The sequence below is a fragment of the Ammospiza nelsoni genome, chromosome 5 (genome assembly GCF_027579445.1).
Source record: "Ammospiza nelsoni isolate bAmmNel1 chromosome 5, bAmmNel1.pri, whole genome shotgun sequence".
Taxonomy (NCBI): domain Eukaryota; kingdom Metazoa; phylum Chordata; class Aves; order Passeriformes; family Passerellidae; genus Ammospiza; species Ammospiza nelsoni.
This window is the reverse complement of record NC_080637.1, coordinates 32,567,858-32,589,188: the sequence shown is the minus strand read 5'-3', so window position 1 is coordinate 32,589,188 and position 21,331 is coordinate 32,567,858. Positions and strand designations below refer to the sequence as shown.

General features: G+C 40.9%; 1 protein-coding gene across 1 annotated transcript in view; it reads left to right on the top strand.

Annotated features, from left to right (window-relative positions):
- Positions 1-21,331, top strand: part of PPM1H (protein phosphatase, Mg2+/Mn2+ dependent 1H) — a 129,736-nt gene that overhangs the window by 68,848 nt on the left and 39,557 nt on the right. The window contains exons 4-5 of the mRNA XM_059472413.1: positions 3,637-3,749; positions 19,199-19,283. Coding sequence (XP_059328396.1) covers positions 3,637-3,749; positions 19,199-19,283 — 198 coding nt within the window. The remainder of the gene's footprint in view (positions 1-3,636; positions 3,750-19,198; positions 19,284-21,331) is intronic.

Sequence of the window (21,331 nt, the reverse complement as noted above, 5' to 3'; positions counted from 1 at the left end):
TACTTAGATGAAATCTAGACAGGTGCTTTTTCTAGATTGGTGCCATTTTAATTAACTGAACAGTCTTGAGAGAATGGCATGTGTTGTACAGTTCACTTTTTTGAAAGTTTCCTCTCATATATAGCCACTAGAATTGAGAGTTTAAATAGAATTACAGGCATTTGATGTAAAGTGTGCTAAGGAGTTAATTTTATGTTTATGCCATCTGAAACTTTTTTTACCAGGTACCTAATACTGTGTGTGTAAAGCTGCTTTCTGTCATAGCAAGGTTGAGATCCTGGAGGAAAGGCTGCTGCTCTGAGGATAAATATAGGTGAAAAGAGGGGGAGAAGAGTGTGGCCAGCAGGTTGAGGAAGGTGATGCTCCCTCTCTCCTTTGCCCTAGTGAGGCCACACCTGAAGTGCTGTGTTCAGGTCTGGCCTCCTCAGACTGGAGAGGGTCCAGCACAGGGCAGTGTGATAGATAAGTAATGTGAAACTATGAAAAATGAGTAGCTGTTTCTCACAGCAGCAAAGACGATTGAGGGACTGGGACATCTCTCTGTGAGGAGAGGTTGAGGTAGCTATGCTGTTTAGTCTGGAGAAGACTGAGAGGGGATGGCATTAATGTGCATAAATATCTGAAAGGCAGGTGTCAAGAGGATGGTGCCAGACTCTTTTCAGTGCTGCCCAGCTGCAGGATGAGGATAAATGGCCATAAACTAAACCACAGTTTCACCTGCACTGGAGGAAGCACTTCTTCACGCTGAGGGTGCCAGGGCGCTGGAACAGGCTGCCCAGGGAGGCCATGGGGTCTCCGTCTCCGCAGCCATTCCAGACCCTCCCGGTTCCCGTAGCCGGCCCTGCCTTGGCCTGCGGCTCGAGCGGATGCTCATGGAGGTGCCGCTGCGCGCAGCCTCCGCCAGGTGGCAGCAGCGGCCCGCGCCGGGCGCGCCGCGGCCCCGAGGAGGCGGCCCCGGCCTGTGGGGAGCGCGGCCCCGGTCTCGCCCTCGCCCTGGCCCGGGGCGCTCCCGCCTCCTCCTCGCCGCCGTGCTCGCCCTCACCTGCTCGGTTCGTCGCGGTGCTCTCTGCAGGCTGCGGTTCGCCCTCCCGCATCCCGCACCAGGGAAGGGGAGCAGGCCTGGGGCAGCCCTTGGGAGCAGCTGCCACCCGCTGCAGCTCGTGTCCCGGCGCGGACGGCACGGCTCCGGCTAAATTAACTGCTCCTGCGGGGAAAAATAACAAACAAAACCAACAAACAAACCCCACCCAAACCAAAACCAACAACAACAAAAGATACACTACCTCAGAAATCTCTCTCCTGCTGGAAAATGAGGAAAGCTTTGTATACACTCTGTCTAGAATGAGCCCCTTTACACTCATAAAGGATTTAGAGGCGTTTTGGGGCTTCTGCCCATGTTTGTACTACTTTCCCAGGACCACTGTTACAATGTATTTCATTAAAAGCCAATGTCTCTACATCAGAGCGAATTGGAGGCATTGATGAGCTTAGTTTTATTTTGCTTTATTTTTCTCCTCCAAATCTTGTTGAGCTGTTAGGAAGCCTTGCCTTCTTTCCTTGCTGTTGAAAAAGAAAATGTCAAGCAAAGTATGTAATATTGAAACATGCATACTACTCAATATACTCTGACAAGTCATGGTACTAAATTGAAGTTCTAGATGGGAGAACCCAACAACAGCAATGATTTGAGAAAACTCAGTACACAGATGTAGTTTAAGACAAGAATGTTCTGAAAAAGAGGCCCTAAGGATTATCCATGTTCTCTCCTATAATAGATGCTTCTGAAATCTACTTATTGGAAGAAATACATTTTAATTTAGACGTTCCAGCACTTGCAAAGTATATGTATGACAGAGCTGAAAGCAGGTGAGGAATGCACATTGTTTGAAGGTCTTGGAGGATATTCTGAACTGTGGAAATGAAGGTTTCTTAAAATTCCTGGCAGTGCTTGGAAAATCTGTAATATTTGTAAGTTTAAATTATTTTGATGGTTAGAAATGTCAGATTCCTTTGAACTTTCTTTTCAGCTTAATTTTAAGAAATACAGAAGCCATGGGGAGGAGAATCAGCTTTTCTATGGCAAGATTAGATAAAGAGGCATTTATAACAGGTCCATGTCTGTGACCAAAGGTTCTGCAAGATATGATTTATAGCTTGGAGGTGTTTTCCTCCTGGTCCTTACCACCCATCCCCCGCAAAAAGTTGGTGAATGCAGTAGATCCCATGTCCCTGTGGCAGCCACGTGCAGTTTGCACGCACAGCTGAGGATGGCCTGCTGGGACAGCACCTCAGCACTGTGTTCATGGCACAAATGGGATGTGTGTGCATTGGCCAGTGAGGAGTCAGCAAGTTATTTGTGACAGACACCTCTGCCCATTGGCTCAGGGCAGTGCCCAAGTGCTGCTGAGAATCCCTGCTGCTGCACCAGGTCAGCTCCCTCCCCTCAAATTTGTAGGAGATAAAGCATGGGACAGGGGCCTCCTCCCACCTCTGCAGATTTTTGATCAAATTGCACCTGTCACAGTCTTTATTTATTGTAGTGTTTTTCTTCAGATAAATTTAGCTCTGAAATAAAGCTCCAAATTTCATACCCCAAGGCATGAACAATTTGAGCTGTTTGTTCTTTGGTGCAGATATGAAAATGGCTGAAGTATAGATCAGGTCAACATATATTTATTTTAAAAAGCACATAAAAGTAGGCAGGGTTTAGCTGGAAAAGATCTGCCAGTACTTGCAATAGTGATGTTAAATGATGCTCCCTATTTGAATCCAATATTATAAGAACAGATCAGTTTGAAATGGATACAGGGGAGAAGGGTGATTTGTAGTGTGTTACTACCTGAAGCTAAACTACAGACAGCAGAATTAATTCATTTACATACACTTCAGTGTTTGTTTGAAATGTATGAATGAAAGTAGCTCATTTACTTACTTACTCTGTGTTCTGCAAGCTTTCTTGGGGCATTGTATGTGTATTTATATATATACATGTGTGTGTTTATGTGTTTGGTTTTTTTACTTTCCAGGACTGTTGTTGCAAAGTATAATTTGCATTCTCCACTTCTGTTAAGCAGAAGGACTCTTTTAATATATAAGTTTCTTGCACTCAGAATCAGTTTAGTGTCCTCTCATTCCCTGCGTTTTTGAAAGGTAGCCTTGTGGCACAACTGCATCTTGCTGTTGTTTTTAAGGTGTATACCCCACAAACCTAGCATTCCTCTTGGGAAGTAGGTAGTTACTGATGTTGTAGCTGGGTCTCATTAGTTATCTGCTGTCTATGTAAAGCACTCTCCAATTATACCATCAGGTACCTGTTGCTAAGCTTCATTTATCTTTGCCTTCATTGTGATTTTGCTGTAGCAAATTCTCTTGCATCTGTGAGAGTTGCTGTTTATTCCTTAATACCTGATGTTTTACAGTCTCCTGGCCTTATTTTTCCCAAACATCTTTGTATAAGTAATAGGAACTCCTCAACTTTCTGTTCTTGTCCTAGCTCATAGCTGCAAGAAAAGGCAGACAGTGCGACATACAGTTTAATAAAGACTCTATTGTATTTTTGGTATCTCCGGGAGACTTCATTTTCTCAAGCACTAATTGCAATGCTGTCTTTATAACCCTTGTTCTCTTCTCCCCCAGGATTTGCAGATAGAGCGAGAGAGGACCGTGTATAACATTTCTGGTGGCTGCACAGCCCTGGTGGTGGTGTATTTATTGGGGAAGCTTTATGTGGCAAACGCTGGGGATAGCAGGTAAGTGTGTTGTTTCCCCATCTAATCTTTCACCCCTAACTGCCCAGCCCTGATGTTACTGAGTCCCTTAAAGCAGGCAGCATCACAAGATTCTGTTTCTTGGCTGGACACTTAGCACTTCTCACAGAAGTGAATGCAAGTGCCAGAGATAGCGTTCCAGTATCTTGAGCTGTGGTTGCAGTCAGGGAAACTGATAGCACTTCTGGTCCTGTAGAAGTTTCGGAATGACTTAATGTTTGCAGAGAAGTGGAAAGGTGCTAAAAGGCCATTGAAACAGAAGAGGTGTTGGGTGTGTAGTAGAATTGTGTGTTGAACACTGACAAGGTGACTGTATCTGGAACAACTGGTAAGGCTACATTTGTTCATGTAAGGCTACATGGAAAGTCCTTTGGCTCCTGTTGCCAGGCTTAGTCTTGATAGGCCATTTGGCTTCCAGATTTTCGTGTAATTGAAGGTAGTGATCCGTATGCAAATAGCTGCTACTCTTGCCCTAGGGGAGGAGGAGAGGGAAACAGGCTAATCACAGTATAGGTTTTTTGCCTTGTCCTGTTCTAGCTCAAGTGCTTGTCCAATTCTCAGAACTGAATGCTGCTGCTCAGGAGCTGTTGCTTTACTTTATTTTGAAGTTAGGTTCTCGAAGAATCATGATAAGGAGCATTTTCTTTGTCTTCTGATGTTGCTAAAGATAGGAGCATACTGGAAGTCTCTCACTTGCATTCTTTTCCCCTCTCTCACCCTGCCCTTACCACCATTGGAGAGAGATAATGAGGCTCTTCTTGCAAGACTTCAGACTTCACATGTTTCTTTGGCAGTGCACTGCATAAACAGGGCAGGGAGAAGAGTTCACATGCAATACTAACTCTCATGTATTCTGTTCATTAATAGCTGAGTAATTAACATCTGCAAGGGTATTGAACCATCTTGTCTTGATGCCTAAAGAGGCTACCTGGAACAGAGGGTAGACAATGTTAAAGGAGTAAAGTAGGTATTTATTAAAAGGCCTTTAGAGGATACACCTTGGGCAGTACAAGAGCCTGGCCGTGGCTCCACCCAAGATGGATGACTGGTCATGATTTTTCACACTTTAAGTTTTGGTCCATTTACAAATTGGGGTTGATTGTCCAATTGCAGCTTCAGGTTAGGAAATCCCATCCTCCCAGTTTGCTCTTCTCAATTCACCATTGTTTACACTTTTTGGGACTGAAACTTTAATGGTATCCTTGGTTCTCAGGCTGGAAAAGGTTTGTTTTGTTAACTAAACTGTGAAGAGAACTTGCTAACACTTTATATGAAATTCAGAGTTACATACTAATGCAATTCAGAATCTGAGAAATATGAAAGCTAAGACTTAAAGCATCAGGCTTTAGGTGAAGACTGCTATGTTTGTGTTTAAGGTTTGTGCTTACACAGTTCATGTTTGTAGTGTGTACACCCACTTACTTACAGAGACAACACTCAAGGGTTTTGTAGTTTAAACCTAGGATTTTTGTCTCTTGCTGCTTTACACTGTGTAGGAAGGCAGATAAATCCTTTGTGCATAAAATTCCTGTTCTTTTCATGTTGCTGATTGTTTTTAAGATGCTAAATTTGTTGTATGTGTTGCAAGTTGTTCACTCAGTTTCTATTGACAAGTGTCATATTTGAATCTCCTTTTTGTATCAAATGTCAAGTGAGTCCTCACAGCGTAGCTGCAAACATGTTTGAGGTGATCACCTACCTGGTCAGCAGAGCTACTAGCTGAAATACATTATATTTCTTCTGCCATTAAATGAGAAATAATCATGTTTTCCTGTGCTATTGCACTTGAAGTACAGTTGAGCCTCTTTCTCTGAGTTGACTAATTTGCTTTATTGTCTCTTAAAAGTGTTCTGTGTAAAACTGGGTGTGCAGGACTTACATCTGAGTAGCCAAGATCTTTGTTCTTAAATTACTGGAATTGGCTGTTTTCAGTTCCCTCAGGATTCCTTCTGTGCTCCCTGAGAACAGCCTCAGCTCCACTGCAGCCTCTGATACCCAAGTGCAAGACACTGCTGTTGGTGGTGATCTGGAGTTGGTGCCAGAGTATTGGTGTCACTGTAGTTAAACATAATAAGTCTTCAAGAAGTTTTGCATGTTCACTAAGTCTACCCAGAACATCTGTTCAGAAAAAGAAGAAGGGCAGGAAACAAAAAGGAGACCATCAGGAAGATTGGGTGTTTTTTTAACCAGGATTCAAATTCTCATTCCTGACATCTTGTTGGTAATAAAGTCCCTCCAGATTCAAAATAGTTTGGTTTTGCACTTCCGAAATGGATCTCACAGAAAGTCTCTCTTGTGCTGAGGGGAATTGTTTCAAAATGTTTCATTTTCAGCCATGTCCATTCCTAGACTTTCCTTGCTCAAAAGAAATTTTAAAAGTTTTAATTGTAGATCAGTTGGTTTGGGTCTCTCTCCCACCAAATCCCCTCTTTCCCACTTACAGGGAAAAAAACCAGCTGTTGCAAAACATCTGGGTTGTTGTCATGACACAAATGACATTTTAGGGCTAGACAAGCCACTCTGAGGTCATCTGCCCCCTGCCACAGTGCACAGTGCATTCTTGTATTTTGAAGAGCCCAGTTTTGTAGTCAAGAAATTTTATTTGTGTTAGTTGAGAAAAATAAGTTTCTTTTTGCTGTCTCATGCCTTGTATAGTCAACTTAATTGTTTCTACAGATAAAAGGGAGGGCAGTGAGAAGTACAGTAAGGAAACTACTTCAAGAAATGGTTATCTGCTCTCGAGAAGAAGGGTGGGTTTGCTTTTTCTCTCAAACAGGGGACTTCGTCTTGTTGCTGTTGGAACTAGATGACGAAATCCTTAGTTTTTAGTTTCTCTGAGTTCACCTACTCATTTGTGCCTTTCCCCTCTCCTCATTCTCCTTCTTCCCTCTCTGCTACCCCCTGGAAAAAGCCTGCAAATAAATCAAGTTTCCCACAGATAGGAATCTGTGACAGAAGGTTTTGTGTGGGAAATAAACATTTTGGGTTCATGCAAACCTAACCAAAGGTTAGGCTTTATAATTTCAGGGAACTTCAAAACAGCAGAAGCTTTTAAAGTGGGGTTTTGAACAGCTTCTGCTGTCAGAGGACCAAGGTATGTGTAACAAACTGTTACTATCACAATGAGACTAAAGAAACATTAAGTGTGAGACTTGAATAATAATGTACTGTGTGGTGCCAGCTATACCTCAGACTTATGTCTGTGGTATTCAGTTTATCCACCAAAGCTTCTCAAATCTAATCATTTCATGCCACGTACCCTGGCAGTGTTGTATAGCAGCTGTCCTTTTGTAGTTGATGTGTAATTACATCATGAAAAGACTTTAATTACCATATTACTAAATTACCAGCCAGGAATCCTTTCAGGTTCAGCCCTAGCTCACTTCTGTATGGACTATTAGGCTTCTCCAAGCTGAACACTTTTGGTTGGTGTAAAAGGGAGGAAAAATTGTGCTAATTGTAGGTTTTGTTATGAACTATTATTGAGCTTGATGTTATGGCATCACTAATGTCAATGATATAATTAAACTTCTGCTAACGATGCAATCACAGTTTTGTAATAATTACATGTTAACTGCACATGATACCAGAACCTACTAAAAATGAGGTGATGTATTCAGAGCCTGATAAAAACAACTTGGAAGGAACTGCTTTCATTCTCTAATGGCTTGTCTGATCATTCTTGGACTCTGCCATAAATATACCTACTTGTACAGTCAAAATTCATATCTGAATATCGGCCAAAGCTTTTTCTAATGTTTCTTTCTCTCTCTTTCATCTTTTCAGTGATTAGCATTGTCCATGCAGGGTTATCTGATTAGGGACTGATAGTGCTATAGTCAGCTCTCCAATATATAGTGCTTTTTTTGGTGAGCATCGAGGTGCTGTGTTTTGCTTACCAGCATGACATATTTGCTATGAAAACTAGGCCATTGGAATAGCTTCTTTTTATTTATTTTCTTTTTAAAATATGGAATAGTAAATCTTCTCTGGTCATGGTTTTAAACAGTGTTGTTCAATTCTATATTGCTAAAGTGACTTTTACATCTAAACTGCCATGACACGCCTTGTTAATCTCAGTTCTTTTTAGTTTTATGCTCTTTATTAGGTTGTTGTTTTATAGCTACTGATGAAGCAGTTGTAAAACAGGGACTTAATGTTTTTACTGATTACTGCCCAATTATTGTATAGCCTCATGCAACATAACATTTGTCCAATATCACTGCAATGACTGTAATGCAATATGATCATATTAACCATGTTTGGCACAGGCATTGTTCTGGCTTTTGTGTTGTCTGGAGCTGCTAGGAGACTGCAGGCACTTCCATTTTGTGCTGTGCTTGGAGCCACGTAGGGAAGCTGTGCCTTCATCATTGTACAACAAGCAGAACATCGCAAGTTGATTTGACTTTTCCATACAGCCTGAAACCCTCACTAAATCTGCAAATGGGTTCTTGGGCTTTTCCTGATTTATTGACAGAACATGGCATGAAAGCAAAGAGCCTGATGTTTCAAAGGCTTCAGAGACTTGCAGGGTCACTGAATTTTTTGCTTTGCTTCATCAGCTCTTTTTTATCATCTTTTTGCCTCCTTGCTTTTGCTCCCCAGGATTTATGTTTTCAAGGCATAATCACACTGTACTTGAACATACCTCCTCATGTCCAGAATAGATTTTCTCCTCCTTTTTCCAAGTGTAAAATTACTGCTAAGGCATTTTGGCTTATTAAATGGTAGGAGCTCATTGAGTGAATATTTTTGTGATGGTTTTGTGTGGGTGGAGGTAAAGTAACTTCATTGGTACTTCAAGAGACCAGGTGTGGGAGAGTGTGTTCATAAGTCTTCTCCCAGTGTAATAAAATAGTGAATTGAAAATTGAATTTGTTTACCATTTCAATTGTTTTTGAATTTGCTGCTTGTGTTGAAGCTTACTACATTTATACTTCCTCTTCTTTGTCATGGTGCTTGTTTGCTGCTTCCCTCATGGTTAGTTCTCATTATAGGAAGTCGGATTTGGGGTTTAATTTGCTTTTATGAAGTAAATGAGAGTGGCATGGAAACAGCTATGTATCTGCTGACTGGCAGTGTAGCTTAAATAGAATTTCTGAGAAGTCAGCATTGATGATTCTGAGCCATTTTTGTGGCTCATAGTATCTGACCTCTTCCTCAAGGCAGTCCAGCAGGGTCGTTTTTGCCAGAAGTGCTAACACTGTAAGGATGGAAACTAAAAAGTGTTCTAATATATTGCTGTTATAAAATTAGTTTACTTTAGTCCTTGGTTTACTGTCTAGGAAGCTTTAATTTTCTGGTTTTTGTAACTACTCATCTTCTAATCTAAATGGTGTGTATTTTTCCCTGTTTTCTGTGAGTAGTCTCAGGCCTAAGCCTTCTTTGTCTCCTTATATCTGTGTCTGCATAAACAATAACTGTGCTTCGTACTAGAGACTTAGAGGTCTCCAGAGGAAAGACTAACTTAGTTACTAAGCTTCTCCAGTCTGCAGTATTTTGAAAAGCATTCTTTTTTCTGTCTTCTCCTAAAAAAAGAGGCAGAGAAAGTTGCAAGGCTGAGCAACACACTGGGGCCAAGCATGGGTAAGGCTTTCTCTTCATTCTCTGAAGTTCTCATTCCTCCAGATTCTCAGAAGATGCCCTCCCAGAGGCAAGAGCAACACTTATAGATTGAAGTTTGTCCAATCTATGGTACATCCCCCTATAGGTTATTATTAGTTATCTGACAGAGTCAGTTGAAAATAAAAAATGTTTGATCATTTCAGGGCAACAGATGATCTAAGTCTGGTTTGCTCACAGGTCTGTGTAGTGAGGAGAGACTGAATTCAAAGCAAGGCAAGTCTCTGCCGTGTACATTCTCCATCCCTGCAGCTTGATAGGTGGAGAGGTCAGATCCTGACTAGCCCAATATGTTGGAAAGGATTAGCCATGTTCAGGAGACATGGCCATGTCCTCTCTCTCTGTTCCTCCTCTCTCTTTTCATTAGAAGCATGATCTGCAGGCCTGCAGGAAGCCCTTCTCCCCTTTTCCTGCCTGGTCTCCTTCCAGGGAGAAGCAGGAGCACAAGATTCGTTGGAATAACAGCAACATCAGATACTGCAGGATTTTGTGCTGGGTAAAGCTTTTGAAGGCACTTCAAGAAACACATAAGGTGAGGTGTGAAGAGAAGGTATTGGATCAGAAAGAAGTCCTTTCACTCAAAGGACAGTGCTATGGAAGAGCATTTTCTAGTTATCCAGTGAATGACAAGTTCCAGGTTACTGACATGTCATATCCAGCACTGACTTGGCAGAAATCATTAATTTGGTGGTAAATGTTTGCAGGCTTTGAAGACAAAACAAATGTCCAACTTCTTTTGCAAGCTCTTGTTTTTCCTGGGAGAGCCTTAGCAGTGCCTATGGCAATTAGCAAGGTATTGAAGCCATTGTAAACATTTTCAGAGAGGGGTACATTCAGTTAAATCTTTGGTCCTTATCACACAGGCATTATCTTATGCTCCAGATAATGAGGAAGGAGAAGATTTTGGCTATTCAAGTAATACCAGTAAACTGTAAAGCCACAGTTCATTGGTATTGGTTACCAGAAATAAAGAATTTTATTAACTTTAATTCTCATGGGTTTTCAGCCTTTAAAAATAAAAAGAAAGAAAAAGTCTCCAACAAACTCCAAACAAACTGTCTTTTAAATCTGTGCCTTTGTAGCTGACCATAGAGACGTGCAAGTTCTTCACTGCAGTGTTGCAGGACCAGGACCAAGGCGTGAAAATCAGACTGAGTACCTTGGTTCTCTAGCTCCCATCTGTACTGAGGGAGGAGGAGCAGAGGGAGAACCCAAGGCTTGCTTGGTGTATGTTTCAGTGTCTGCTGTGGTCCTTACTATGTTGAAAAGCTTTTCAAGTGACCTGAATTCAACAAACTGCAGGCAGCCCAGGCTGTTCAGTCTCAGCAGCAGCTATGCAGTGCTGCTTGAGCCCTGCTCCTGGGACTTTTGGTGGTGGCTCTGGTCACTTCTGTGTGGGTGAATGAAGCTGGGCTTTGGTAAAAATTCACCCACGAGGAGTGAGCAGAGAGCATGAGTTGCAATCTTTGCTTTTACATCTCAGTCCAGCTTTTTCCAGTATCATCCTGCAACTGGTATCGAGTTAAGCAGAAAAGCTGAGATCAAAGTAGATATGCCTTTAGGTGCTAAAGTCATTCTTTTTGTCAATGGAAAGACAGTGAAGAGCAGAGAGAGAAAAAATCCTTGTTACTTCCATCTTACATGGACAGCCAGACCCCAGCCATATTACTGGCAAAATAAACACTGACTTGCACAGCAGTGCCTTCATCCACTAAGCCCAGGTTTAGTTGCCATAGTAACTTGTCATGGAGATGAATGTGATATCCTGGACAGCAGGGAAAAAGACTTTGATTCCACAGATACTGGTCCTGAGGCTCAGAGCTGGCCATAGAGATGTGATTGCATTTCTGTGTTCATTTCCCTGGCATGGCCTGAGTAATTGGTGACGTGTTGTTCAGCCATGTTACAGAAACGTGGTGGTCTGTCATCAGTGCAACCTTGTACTTAGCTGTGTTCAGATGAAGAATACACTGAAATCATCAGGGCAAAATGAATCCTAAGAGAGCAGTAAACCCCCAGCCTAAGGGTATTGGAGCCAGTGGTGGGCAGATTTTGTGTGCTAGCAGTGTCATATAAACTGGTTTGTAATAGCTTTCTAGCTGCCAGCTGAAGCCCTTTCTGAAAGATTGATGTGTTGAGATTTAAACCATCAGGAAAGTAATTAATTACACAGCGTTTGTTTAGTTCATTCACATTTGGGTTAGTACCACTGGAGCTGGAGTAGACATTACTAGAAGTGTATAGGTAAATTTACAAAGTCACTACTTGTTCAATAGCAAAACTTTCTTTCCTGGTTAATTAAACAAGAACATTGCTTACAGACAGCCGGTGCCATCACATTAGTGGGAGGGTGCGCATAACAAAAAATGTAGAATTAGCCCTAAAATAAAACACAGTTAATAAAGTGAACTGCTAATAATTGCTCCATGCTTTGGTTTCATTAGCGAAGCAATACACTTGAGGACCTAAAGGAGAGCGGGGAATTCACTCATGGTAGAGTCTCATGGGAGTGGAGCTGCAACCCACTGAAGAGGCACTGACAGCTAGAAGTATACTGCTCCAGGGGTCAAAAATGATGGAGCAGCGTGTCTTCTCCAAGCTATCTCCTCTATGGACAGCTCACAAGCTCAGCATTACATTTAATTTTAAACTGTAGAGTAGTGATGCAGAAACAACAGAGGTAATTTAGTTCCATTGTCTGTGACAGCCAGGTGCTTCTCATTTTTAGATGCAATATAGGGCAGACTGCCAACAATAGAAAATCCTTTTAACTGCTGCTTACTAAGTTGTTGTGAATACATGAGATGGAATACCAGTTCAGTTCTAAAAATTCTGATTTCTGTTATTCTTGGTGGCAGTAAGAAAAATCCTGACTGACTCAGGTGCTATTGAACATGAGAAGTAAGCCCTTCCATGGAAATCTGTGTTATTCTGCTTACAGAAACTATTTGCCTATTTGTGGTGCTGTATTAAAAATAATACAATTAATTCAGTAAAATCAGACCACCAGCATAGTGGCTTTAGAGTGTTTCAGCAGCCTCGTTGTGTCTAGAGGCCTTCTCCAAAGGAATCACTACTAAGTAAGCACTAGAAACATAAATATGAATGAGTCAGGTAATTGGAAACAGCATAAAACTCTGCATGTGTGTGTACAGGAACAGCTCATGTGCTTGCAAGTGCCTCTGAAAGACAACTTTCAGGAGGGTTTTCAGGGTCTGGATTACATAATTTCTTTCTCTGCTTCTTTTCAAAGGCAGGAGGAGGTTCTCATCTTGCCACAGGAGAGGTATGGCATGTTTGGCTCCATGCTGTGGCAAAGACGTGAAGAAAGGACCTTGAAGGAAATTCTTGGGAATGCCAGTCAGAGTCCTGGTGGAGAAAGGGCTGTGCTTGGCAGTTGTGCTGCTGAGATACTAACCCTTGGAGCAGCTGGGGTGGCTGGCAGTCTGCAAAAAGCCTTAGCAGAAGTTTGGGAGTGATCTTCATTGTTCTGGCAGGAAATGCCAGAGCACGCTCCTGTAGGAAATTACTTTTGCAATACTTCACCAAGGCAAGTTCTCACACCTTTTTTTGGCTTGAGGGAGCTGAAGTTCCCCCAAGTGATGAATGAAAGTGTCTGAGCAGCCTGCTATAACCCACAATGTAACATGAAACTACATTGTCGCAGGAAGAGCCACAAGCAGACTGAGTGTACTCCTGCTTAACGTTGACTTTGTTTGGCTGAAAGAAAAATGATCCAGTGTTTCTATCCTGTGACAACGTTTCTGTGAACAGGCTCATGTTTGTGCTGAAAAATGCAAAGAAATCAGGGTGGCACAACTGTTGAGTGGCAGTAAATGGAAAATGAGGATAAGAGACCATTTTCAGTGGCTCTCCTCCTTCCCTGGTTTGTTGATTGTTTTCTTCTTGATAGTGATGCCAAGTAAGAGTTGAGGCATTATCTTAAATATGACATGTGGGAGGCACAGAGTCTTCTCCCAGTGTAATAAAATAGTGAATTTTTTCCACTGGTATTGCTGAGGGTTGCTGCTTCCACCTGAGGTTTATGGTGATGGATATGTCATCACTGGAACCTGGTTTATTGCCAGCTAAATGTTATATAATAGTTTGTTCCAGTATCCCCAGCCTGCCTTAATTCATAACATTAAGGAAATAGTTCAAAGGCTTTGCACTATACTTCCACGTTGTTAGTGAATACATGGGATGGAATATGAGATCAGTTCCATACTTATTGCCAGTGCAGTGAGGTGTTTGTACACCTGGTTTCTAAAGAAACTGAGAAATGGGATTGGGTGGGACTAAGTGAGAGTAATTCAGTTTGAAGAAGTAAAATCAAGGTGCCAATGCTGAATGTATTAAAAGTCATCAGTAATCATAATGGCTGTAAGTTCCAAGACGTCATTTACAGAAGAGAAAAACATTTCTCATTTTAATTGTGTTATAGTCATTGTCTTTCACTTCTTAGCAATTAGGAAAACGCAAAGAAATAAAAAAAGCACAACTGGTTTGAAACTTAGCAACCATTAGCATTGATCTTCCCTGGTTTGTTTAAATATATGCATTTAGCTACCAAAATAAACAAGTACCCATATAGATTGATTTCATAGTTTTAGGATTTACTTTCTTTTTTCCACAGCTATCTTGTGACACACCTAATTAAAATCTACTGCTTAGTTCCCCTTTGAATATAATAAAACCCTGCCTTATTCTTTCTGTCAGTTTAATCCCTCTTTCTTTTTCATTGACACATTTCTAATACCTTTGCAGACAGGCCAGACACTTCTGCTTCATCTGTACTGAATTCACATGCTTAACACCTTTTGACAAAATGGATATGGCCTCCCTGTGGCTTGGAATTGATATACACTATCAAAAAGGGTTTTCTGAATGGTCTTTATCTGTCACCTTTACCAGATTTTTATCTGTGTTGTAGAAATGTGCAGTTTAATGTTGTGTTTCAAATAATTTTTGCCTGAAAAAGTGTGTAATGGAATCGGGGTGTCCCCTGAATACTCCTAACAGTTGGAGATGTCTCTTTGTTTTGAACGGCAGAATCCCAATAGGCCTGTGACAGCAGTGGAATTACACTCTTGACCTTGTTCACTAAAGTGTTGCTTTGTCTGTATGATGAAATGAGAGTAACCAACAAGAGCTTCCTCTGAAATGTGTGAGTTTCCTCTGTAGATTTCTCATAAGAAACAGAAACGACACTGTGCAATTTTCAGCTGGTTGTGTTTTTCACGAAAGAAAAAACAAACAAACAAATAAACCCAAAATCCTGCTTGATTCAAGGAGAGCTGGTAGTTGTTAGCCATATTAAAAATGCAAAAGCAGTTGATATATCAATATTCCTTAGGCCAGTGTTGTTGCTACAACCCGAGCATTACAGCAGCAGTACAGTGCAGTGGCAGATTTTTATCCTGTTGTTGCTTCATTCTCCATGGATTTTAAATCAAATGTATACTAAGGCACCAAATACAATTTCTAAGTATTGAATCTGAATATAGAAAAAACCCATATACCTAATGTTCGATGTGAATTTAGGTGATCGTTATGGACTACAGAGTGTGTCAATCCAAAAGATAAGTACACTGTATTCTGCAGATGCACATGCAGCCTTTTAAGCTCCTGGTGTTTCTTTTCATTTGCCTGTGACTGAGCAGACATAGACAGCTGTAAGATTTGCCATGACTGCCAGTCCTGCCTTGTGCGTTGAGCCACTGGCACATCTCTTGCTCTCCATTTACTTATTCATGGTCTGGCTTCTCTCTGGAGCAGAAGAACTCAAGAGGCCGGAAAAGATACAAAATCAGGTTTTTGTTTCTTCCATTTTAGGCCACTTCAGCTGTGTTGTGGGGAGATTTTTCTCCAAAATATTCCTGTTTACTGTGAATATCCCAGCTCTGGGATAGTGAACATACTTTCATTGTCATGCAGAGCACGTGAAATGCAATGGCAGGTACAATCCTGTAGTTCCTGTGGGTGAGGAGTTAGGGTTCAAAAGAGAGGAAAGGACTCAGGGAAGTCTAGTTTGTTTTTAGAAGAGATCAGAATAAGTGACTTTCTGGCCTCTGTGGCCTCAAGACTTCAGAGCAGTTTCTTACTGTAGGCAATGCTGTGTGGAGAGGGTATCAGAGCATGAAGGGCAATGCACTGAGGAGGCCGCAGATCTGTGACTCCTGATTTCCAATCCTGCCAAAAAAAGCATTTGTTTTTTTTAATTACTCTTTCATTGGTGATATAAATTAATGATTGGTATGGGTCTGAAGCAACCTTGTCATCAGAGAATATTTGGTTAGTGTTGACATAATTGTTTCTCTGCAAACATGAATCATCCATCTGCCTTTGGCAGGCTCGCCCTGTGGCTCTGCTATAATGTGCTTCACCAGTGTGGTGGAAATTAAAATGTCACTATTAAACATGGCAAAATCAGATGCTGTCTGGGAACCACGTCTATTCAAGGAGTTCTTGCTTCCTATGTAGTTATTTCTGACAGTTTAATGGGACAGCTGTATTCTGGCATAAAACAATACGTTCATATATCCTCAATACATGGGGAGTTAAATGCTTTCAGAATACTATTTCCTTGCATACGTGAGTGTTTCATGCATGGCAGAAGCAGTAATGCTCATGTAACACCATGTTGCTGCTTAGGCCATTAGGAAGTGTAAAATCAAAATTAATTGTCCTGCAGGACCATATAGAGTGGGTCTCTAAAAGCAGTTGCTGGAGCTGTTTGCAGCTGCTGCATCAGCCAGGCTCCTTCCTCGTGAGCAGTTATTGACTCTGGGCTATTGAATTCAGGGCTCTGGAGGTTGCTCGGTGGAAAAAGCCTTCAGTTGCTGCTTGGCAGCTCTGTCACTGCAAGGTCATGGAAAGGGCACGTCACTCTCCAAAGCCAATTAGGGCCTTATTCGGCACCTTTTCAATCACAGGGGAAAACCCCACTGGGCAGGGTGGCTCCCAGGCCAGGCTTTTGCACCCAGTCTCCTCAGTGAGACTGCCAACAAATGTGTCCCTTTTTGTCACTTGAGCCATCAGAAATGCACTTTGCTGTCATGAAAGAGCTAAGCAGTTAGGGCAGAAAGGTAAAGAGCCCAGTACCGCCTTAAAAGCTCACCACAGTTGAATTTGGACCAGTGCCTTGTACGTATATGTCTGTGTCCCTCCCTTTACTCATATCTAGAGCTGTCTCATTCCTCAGATCAAATCATTTGACTCTTATGAACAGCTGTAACTTGCAAGTTGAATAAAGTCCAACTGCTGAAAACATTAATGAAAAACATAAAACTCTCTTTTACCGCGTATCAACAGTACTGCTTTAATTCCACCCACTCTGAAGATTTTTTTGTGTATGTGCTAGGTTGTGCTTTTCATCCCAGGTGGCTGCCAGTTCTGGTGAAAATAAGTTGAGCTGTGAAAGGTTGACCCACTCGCCTCTGAATTGCTTTTTATATGATGTGAGTCCCTCAGGGCCCAATTCTACCCACAGAAGTGAGAATGACAGCTATCAAAATATATACGAGGCATGTCAATGTGCACAAAGAAAAAGGTGAACCCCAGACTGGTCTGAGTGGCCTTTAAAATATGGATTTCCTGTGAAATGGTGACTAAAGAATAATTAGAAAATTAGCCTGATGTACTAGCAGTTATATCAATGTGTGGTTTTATATTAACTCTTTCAGACAAGCAAAAGATCAGAAAATCCCTTATGACTTGCTTAAACTAATGTATAAAATTTGGTTTAGAGTCTAATCAGCTTCTTTCATTAGTCTGGTCTAGACTATTGCCAGAGTACATACTCTGTACTGAACCTACAGACCCCTTAGGTGGAGGCCTACTCCACCTGAATCAAATAACTTTTTAATAAGTTGTATAAAATGTTCCCTGTCTGAGTAAATGAATCTCATTCAAAGATGAATACCTTAGGAACTGCAAAAATAAAAGCAAAACTGTTGTTGCAGAAGAGAGATGTTAGAGTTCTTAATTCATATTTAAATTACTGTCTCAGAAATGCAAAAGAAAAATTTTCAGCAAACTTTTATTATTTTTGATTGGCTAGGCATTTTTGTAAGTCTGTACTCAGATTCCCTAAAGGAGGAAAAAAATCTGTCAAAAATTTGCACAATTTTTTTTAGGAAATTAAGCACATGCAACTACCATGTCTATCCAAATACACAATATTGGTTTTAATTAAGGGCCAGGGGGAACCTTCAGTATGTAGGATGCACTCTTACTGCCTCTAATTTCTACACAGGATTATTTGCAAGGAAGTGAAGAGCAGTAAGAAATGAAGTCCAAGAGCAGTAAATTTGTTACCTTTAAAAGCAAAGCCATTTGTTTTCCTGTCATTGCCAGAGCTTCTTCCCACATCTGCCATTGTTGTACCATCCTGAACCTGTCTGCTCTTTACCACATGAATCTCAGGAATGTGAACAGTTCATTTAATCATAGATAATGCTGCTGCCTTTTGCATACTAGCAGTAGTAGATGACAATTTGGAGGCAATTTTAGTCCAGTGACCAATCCACAAGACTTGGAAATCTGTCCAATGCCACTAGTTTTAGAATTCAGGTTTGTACCTGAGTTGGTTTTCTCAAGATGCCTGTGTTTTGAATTTAGAAGTTTAAGTTCTCAGTCTTTGTGTGCCTACCATATTTGTTGGTTGCATTCCAGTGGCATCAGAACAGCTGGCATAGAGGCAATGACAGCAAATCGATCAAATGATCAAGGGAAGTAAGCTAGCTCATGCATAGGACATCAGTGGGGTGAAAATATCACAGAAATGGGAACATTTAAAACATAGAGAAACTGGAATCCAAGTGGCAAATACTTCTTTTAGCTATGCCAAATTCTGTCTATGTTCAAGAGGAGAGCTGTTATCTAAACACTGAATTAATCTACTGATGGCTGAGAAACAGTTCCACAGCAGGCATTAAAGTCTTTGGGATGATACATAGTTTATCAAAAGTGCCAGGCATTGCTCTACTTACAGAGCTGCCTAAATAATGGAAAGATAAAGGATCATAGTTCTGTGAGTGAATACATGAATGCAGAATGTAGTAGAAATATTAGGTGAATTCTTCCCTCCTTCCAGCCAGTGGCATTGCACCAAGGAAAGATTGGACCATTTTGTGTGCAACATATCAGATTGTTAAGAGGCAACAGGCAAGTGTTTGAGAAAATTTTCTCTCTCTGCGATTTGCAGAACTCTGCAATGTGGATGAAATCTCCTGTCTAATCTACAGTCATACCATTACCTGCCATCTTTCAGCAGGTAACTAGTTAAATTTGTGCTAAATAGGATTTGCTTTACTATTTCCATTTAATGTTGGAGTAGAAATGTTCTGACATGACATATGACCAATTAATGATTGGAAAGTGCTTGGATGAGTCATTTGAAGCCAGTAGTTTAGACAGTGTCAGCCACAACTGTTATTAAAACCTGCAAAGAGTTGTTCTACAATCAGTGATTCTGCAGCATCTCCTCTGGGTGTCTGCATTTCACTTAATAAAGATACCCTGTAGACATCAATTGAAATAACTCTTGCCTTTGTTGCTTGGATGTTTTTGTGGGCTCTAAAATGAACTCAGCTTATAGAAGTATACTTTGTTACCCAGCCTAAAGGATGCAGGGCCGGAATTATCCTGGTCTGCTGACAACCTCAGTAGAAAAGAAATGGCTTTATTTGACTGTAATTTGGAAGAGAATAAGAGTGTGACTGTACCCTGTGGTTTTCTGGGTTTTTTTTACTTTTTTTTTTTTTTTTTTTTTCTGTGCTGATGATGTTTTATTACTTTTACAGAGCTATAATAATCCGAAATGGTGAAGTCATTCCAATGTCTTCAGAATTCACTCCAGAGACTGAACGCCAGCGACTTCAGTATCTGGTAAGAGACCTGAGGACCAAATCAGGTGCTGCTGATGACAAGCATTGCCCAGTAATGTCAAAGGCTTAGAGAAATGCTGCTGAGTTGCTGTGGCTCAGTGAAGGATGATGTGTCCACTGAACACCAGTGACTGATCATGTGTGTCTTTAAGCCATCAGCCGATGTGGAGAAAATCCTGGTGGTGCAAATCTCAATGAAAGGAGTATTACCTCTTCAGCAAAGGCCATCAATTAGCGTGGCTATGCTTGTGTACATTGTTCAGCTGCAGACCCTTCAGCAACACACTGGTGTTGGATTTTGAGAACTCAGACACAGAGTTTATGAGCCACACATGTATTTCAATCCATCCCAGTGCTTGCTGTGTGACAGTATGAAATACCACAGACTGCTCGTTGTATGTGAGTGATATTGCAGAGTTCAATTAATTTACTCAAACAGTATGCCAGTAGTATCTCCATCAGGAGAAAGATATCCAACTTAGAGGTGATCTCAGTGAACATTAGTAGCTGCAGGATAGGATGGGTGATCAAACATTAGTTTTATTTACTGTAGCAGCACCCATAAAGCTGGGACAGGGTGACTAGCTGGGGACACTTGGGATGCTTTATAGACCAAGCTGTGTTAGCTGATAAGCTGCCTGAGGGATAGAAGTTAAAGTGTTATTTTTCATACAAACCATCCTGTTACTTTTTAAGGTTTTCTTCGATGAACAGATTAGTTGGTTGAAGTCGATTAGTTGTTTGTCAGAATGTAATTTCTAACATGACTGAGAGATTTCCTTTGTGCTTCCTCTGTTTCTTTTAGAAATTTAAGCTTCAGCCAAGGTGGGGTCACTCTCAGCCTTGCCTGACTTAAGGTGGACAGGCCAAGGTTAGTGATGTTCCCAGGTCTTAAGGTGTTTTTTATTTTCAGCCTAGTTTCCACTGTGGCTTGAAACTAGACAAAATCCCTGTGTTTGAAAGGTGGAGGTGGAAGGTTTTAAAGAAAAAATTGTGTTTCCTCAATTGTCACATTTAATTTTTTTTCAGTCAGATTCATTGGCTTGAAGCTGAAAATTTCAGAGGAAATACTGCTTTGGGACTATTCATATTCAGAGAACCAAATGGAAAAGAGGCCTAATAAATATTTACAATTCAGTTACATTTAAAATAATTTGTTTGCCTCTAAAATAAGAGGTATCTTTAGCATCTAGGGAGTCTGCTACTTCTGTAGGAAATATGAGATAAAACATTGCCTACAAGGGTTTTTGTTTTCTCTTTTGATGTCCTTTCTGGCTTAAATTTGAAACCAGTTGCTGATCTGAAAAGCATTTCTGCTGTTTCCTGTGGAAAATTCCTTTACCTTTGTTTGTCTATTTTAATTCTGTATGTAACAAATATGCCAGGTCTATGGGTATCATGTTCAAAGAGAATACATGCAAGACAGCAAGAGCGTGAAACAAAATTACAGATAATTTCAAACACAACATTCCCTGAGTAAGATTTTTACTCTTGTGTTTAAAAAAAGAAAAATAAAAAGATGACTTCAAACTTCTTGCAAAGTTGGCATAAGCATTACACTCCAAAGTTTGCATCTATCTTGCTGATTAGATCCCAATTAATCCTCTTATCACTTGTCTGTCCCCAGGTTCTATTAGTCTGTGTTTCTACCATCAACATCTCTTGTCTCTGGTTCTGTCTGAAAGTTATTTACTTGGAGTCTATTTTCTTATTTGCAGTTAAAACTGAGTTTCTTTGTTTCAAATATGTTGTGCTTCAAATTGTTCTTCCTGCACAATAGGAAGAAAATCCATAATCACTTTAGCATTAATATTTTACTTGGTAAATGCAGAGATCCTGTTCACTATGAGGAAATTACTGTACAAGCAAAGGGAGTGTATGGATTTACAGCCTGCAGGCTGTTCCCTGTGCAGCAGACACTTTTGGTGCTGCCAGAATGAAGGAGCTTTCATCTGCCTAAATTTAGTGCCTGTTGATTCCTTCAGTCACATGAGATGTTCTTTTAGGCCCTGTTTTCTGAGCCCTAATTTCTGTGTGGAAAGAAGTCCA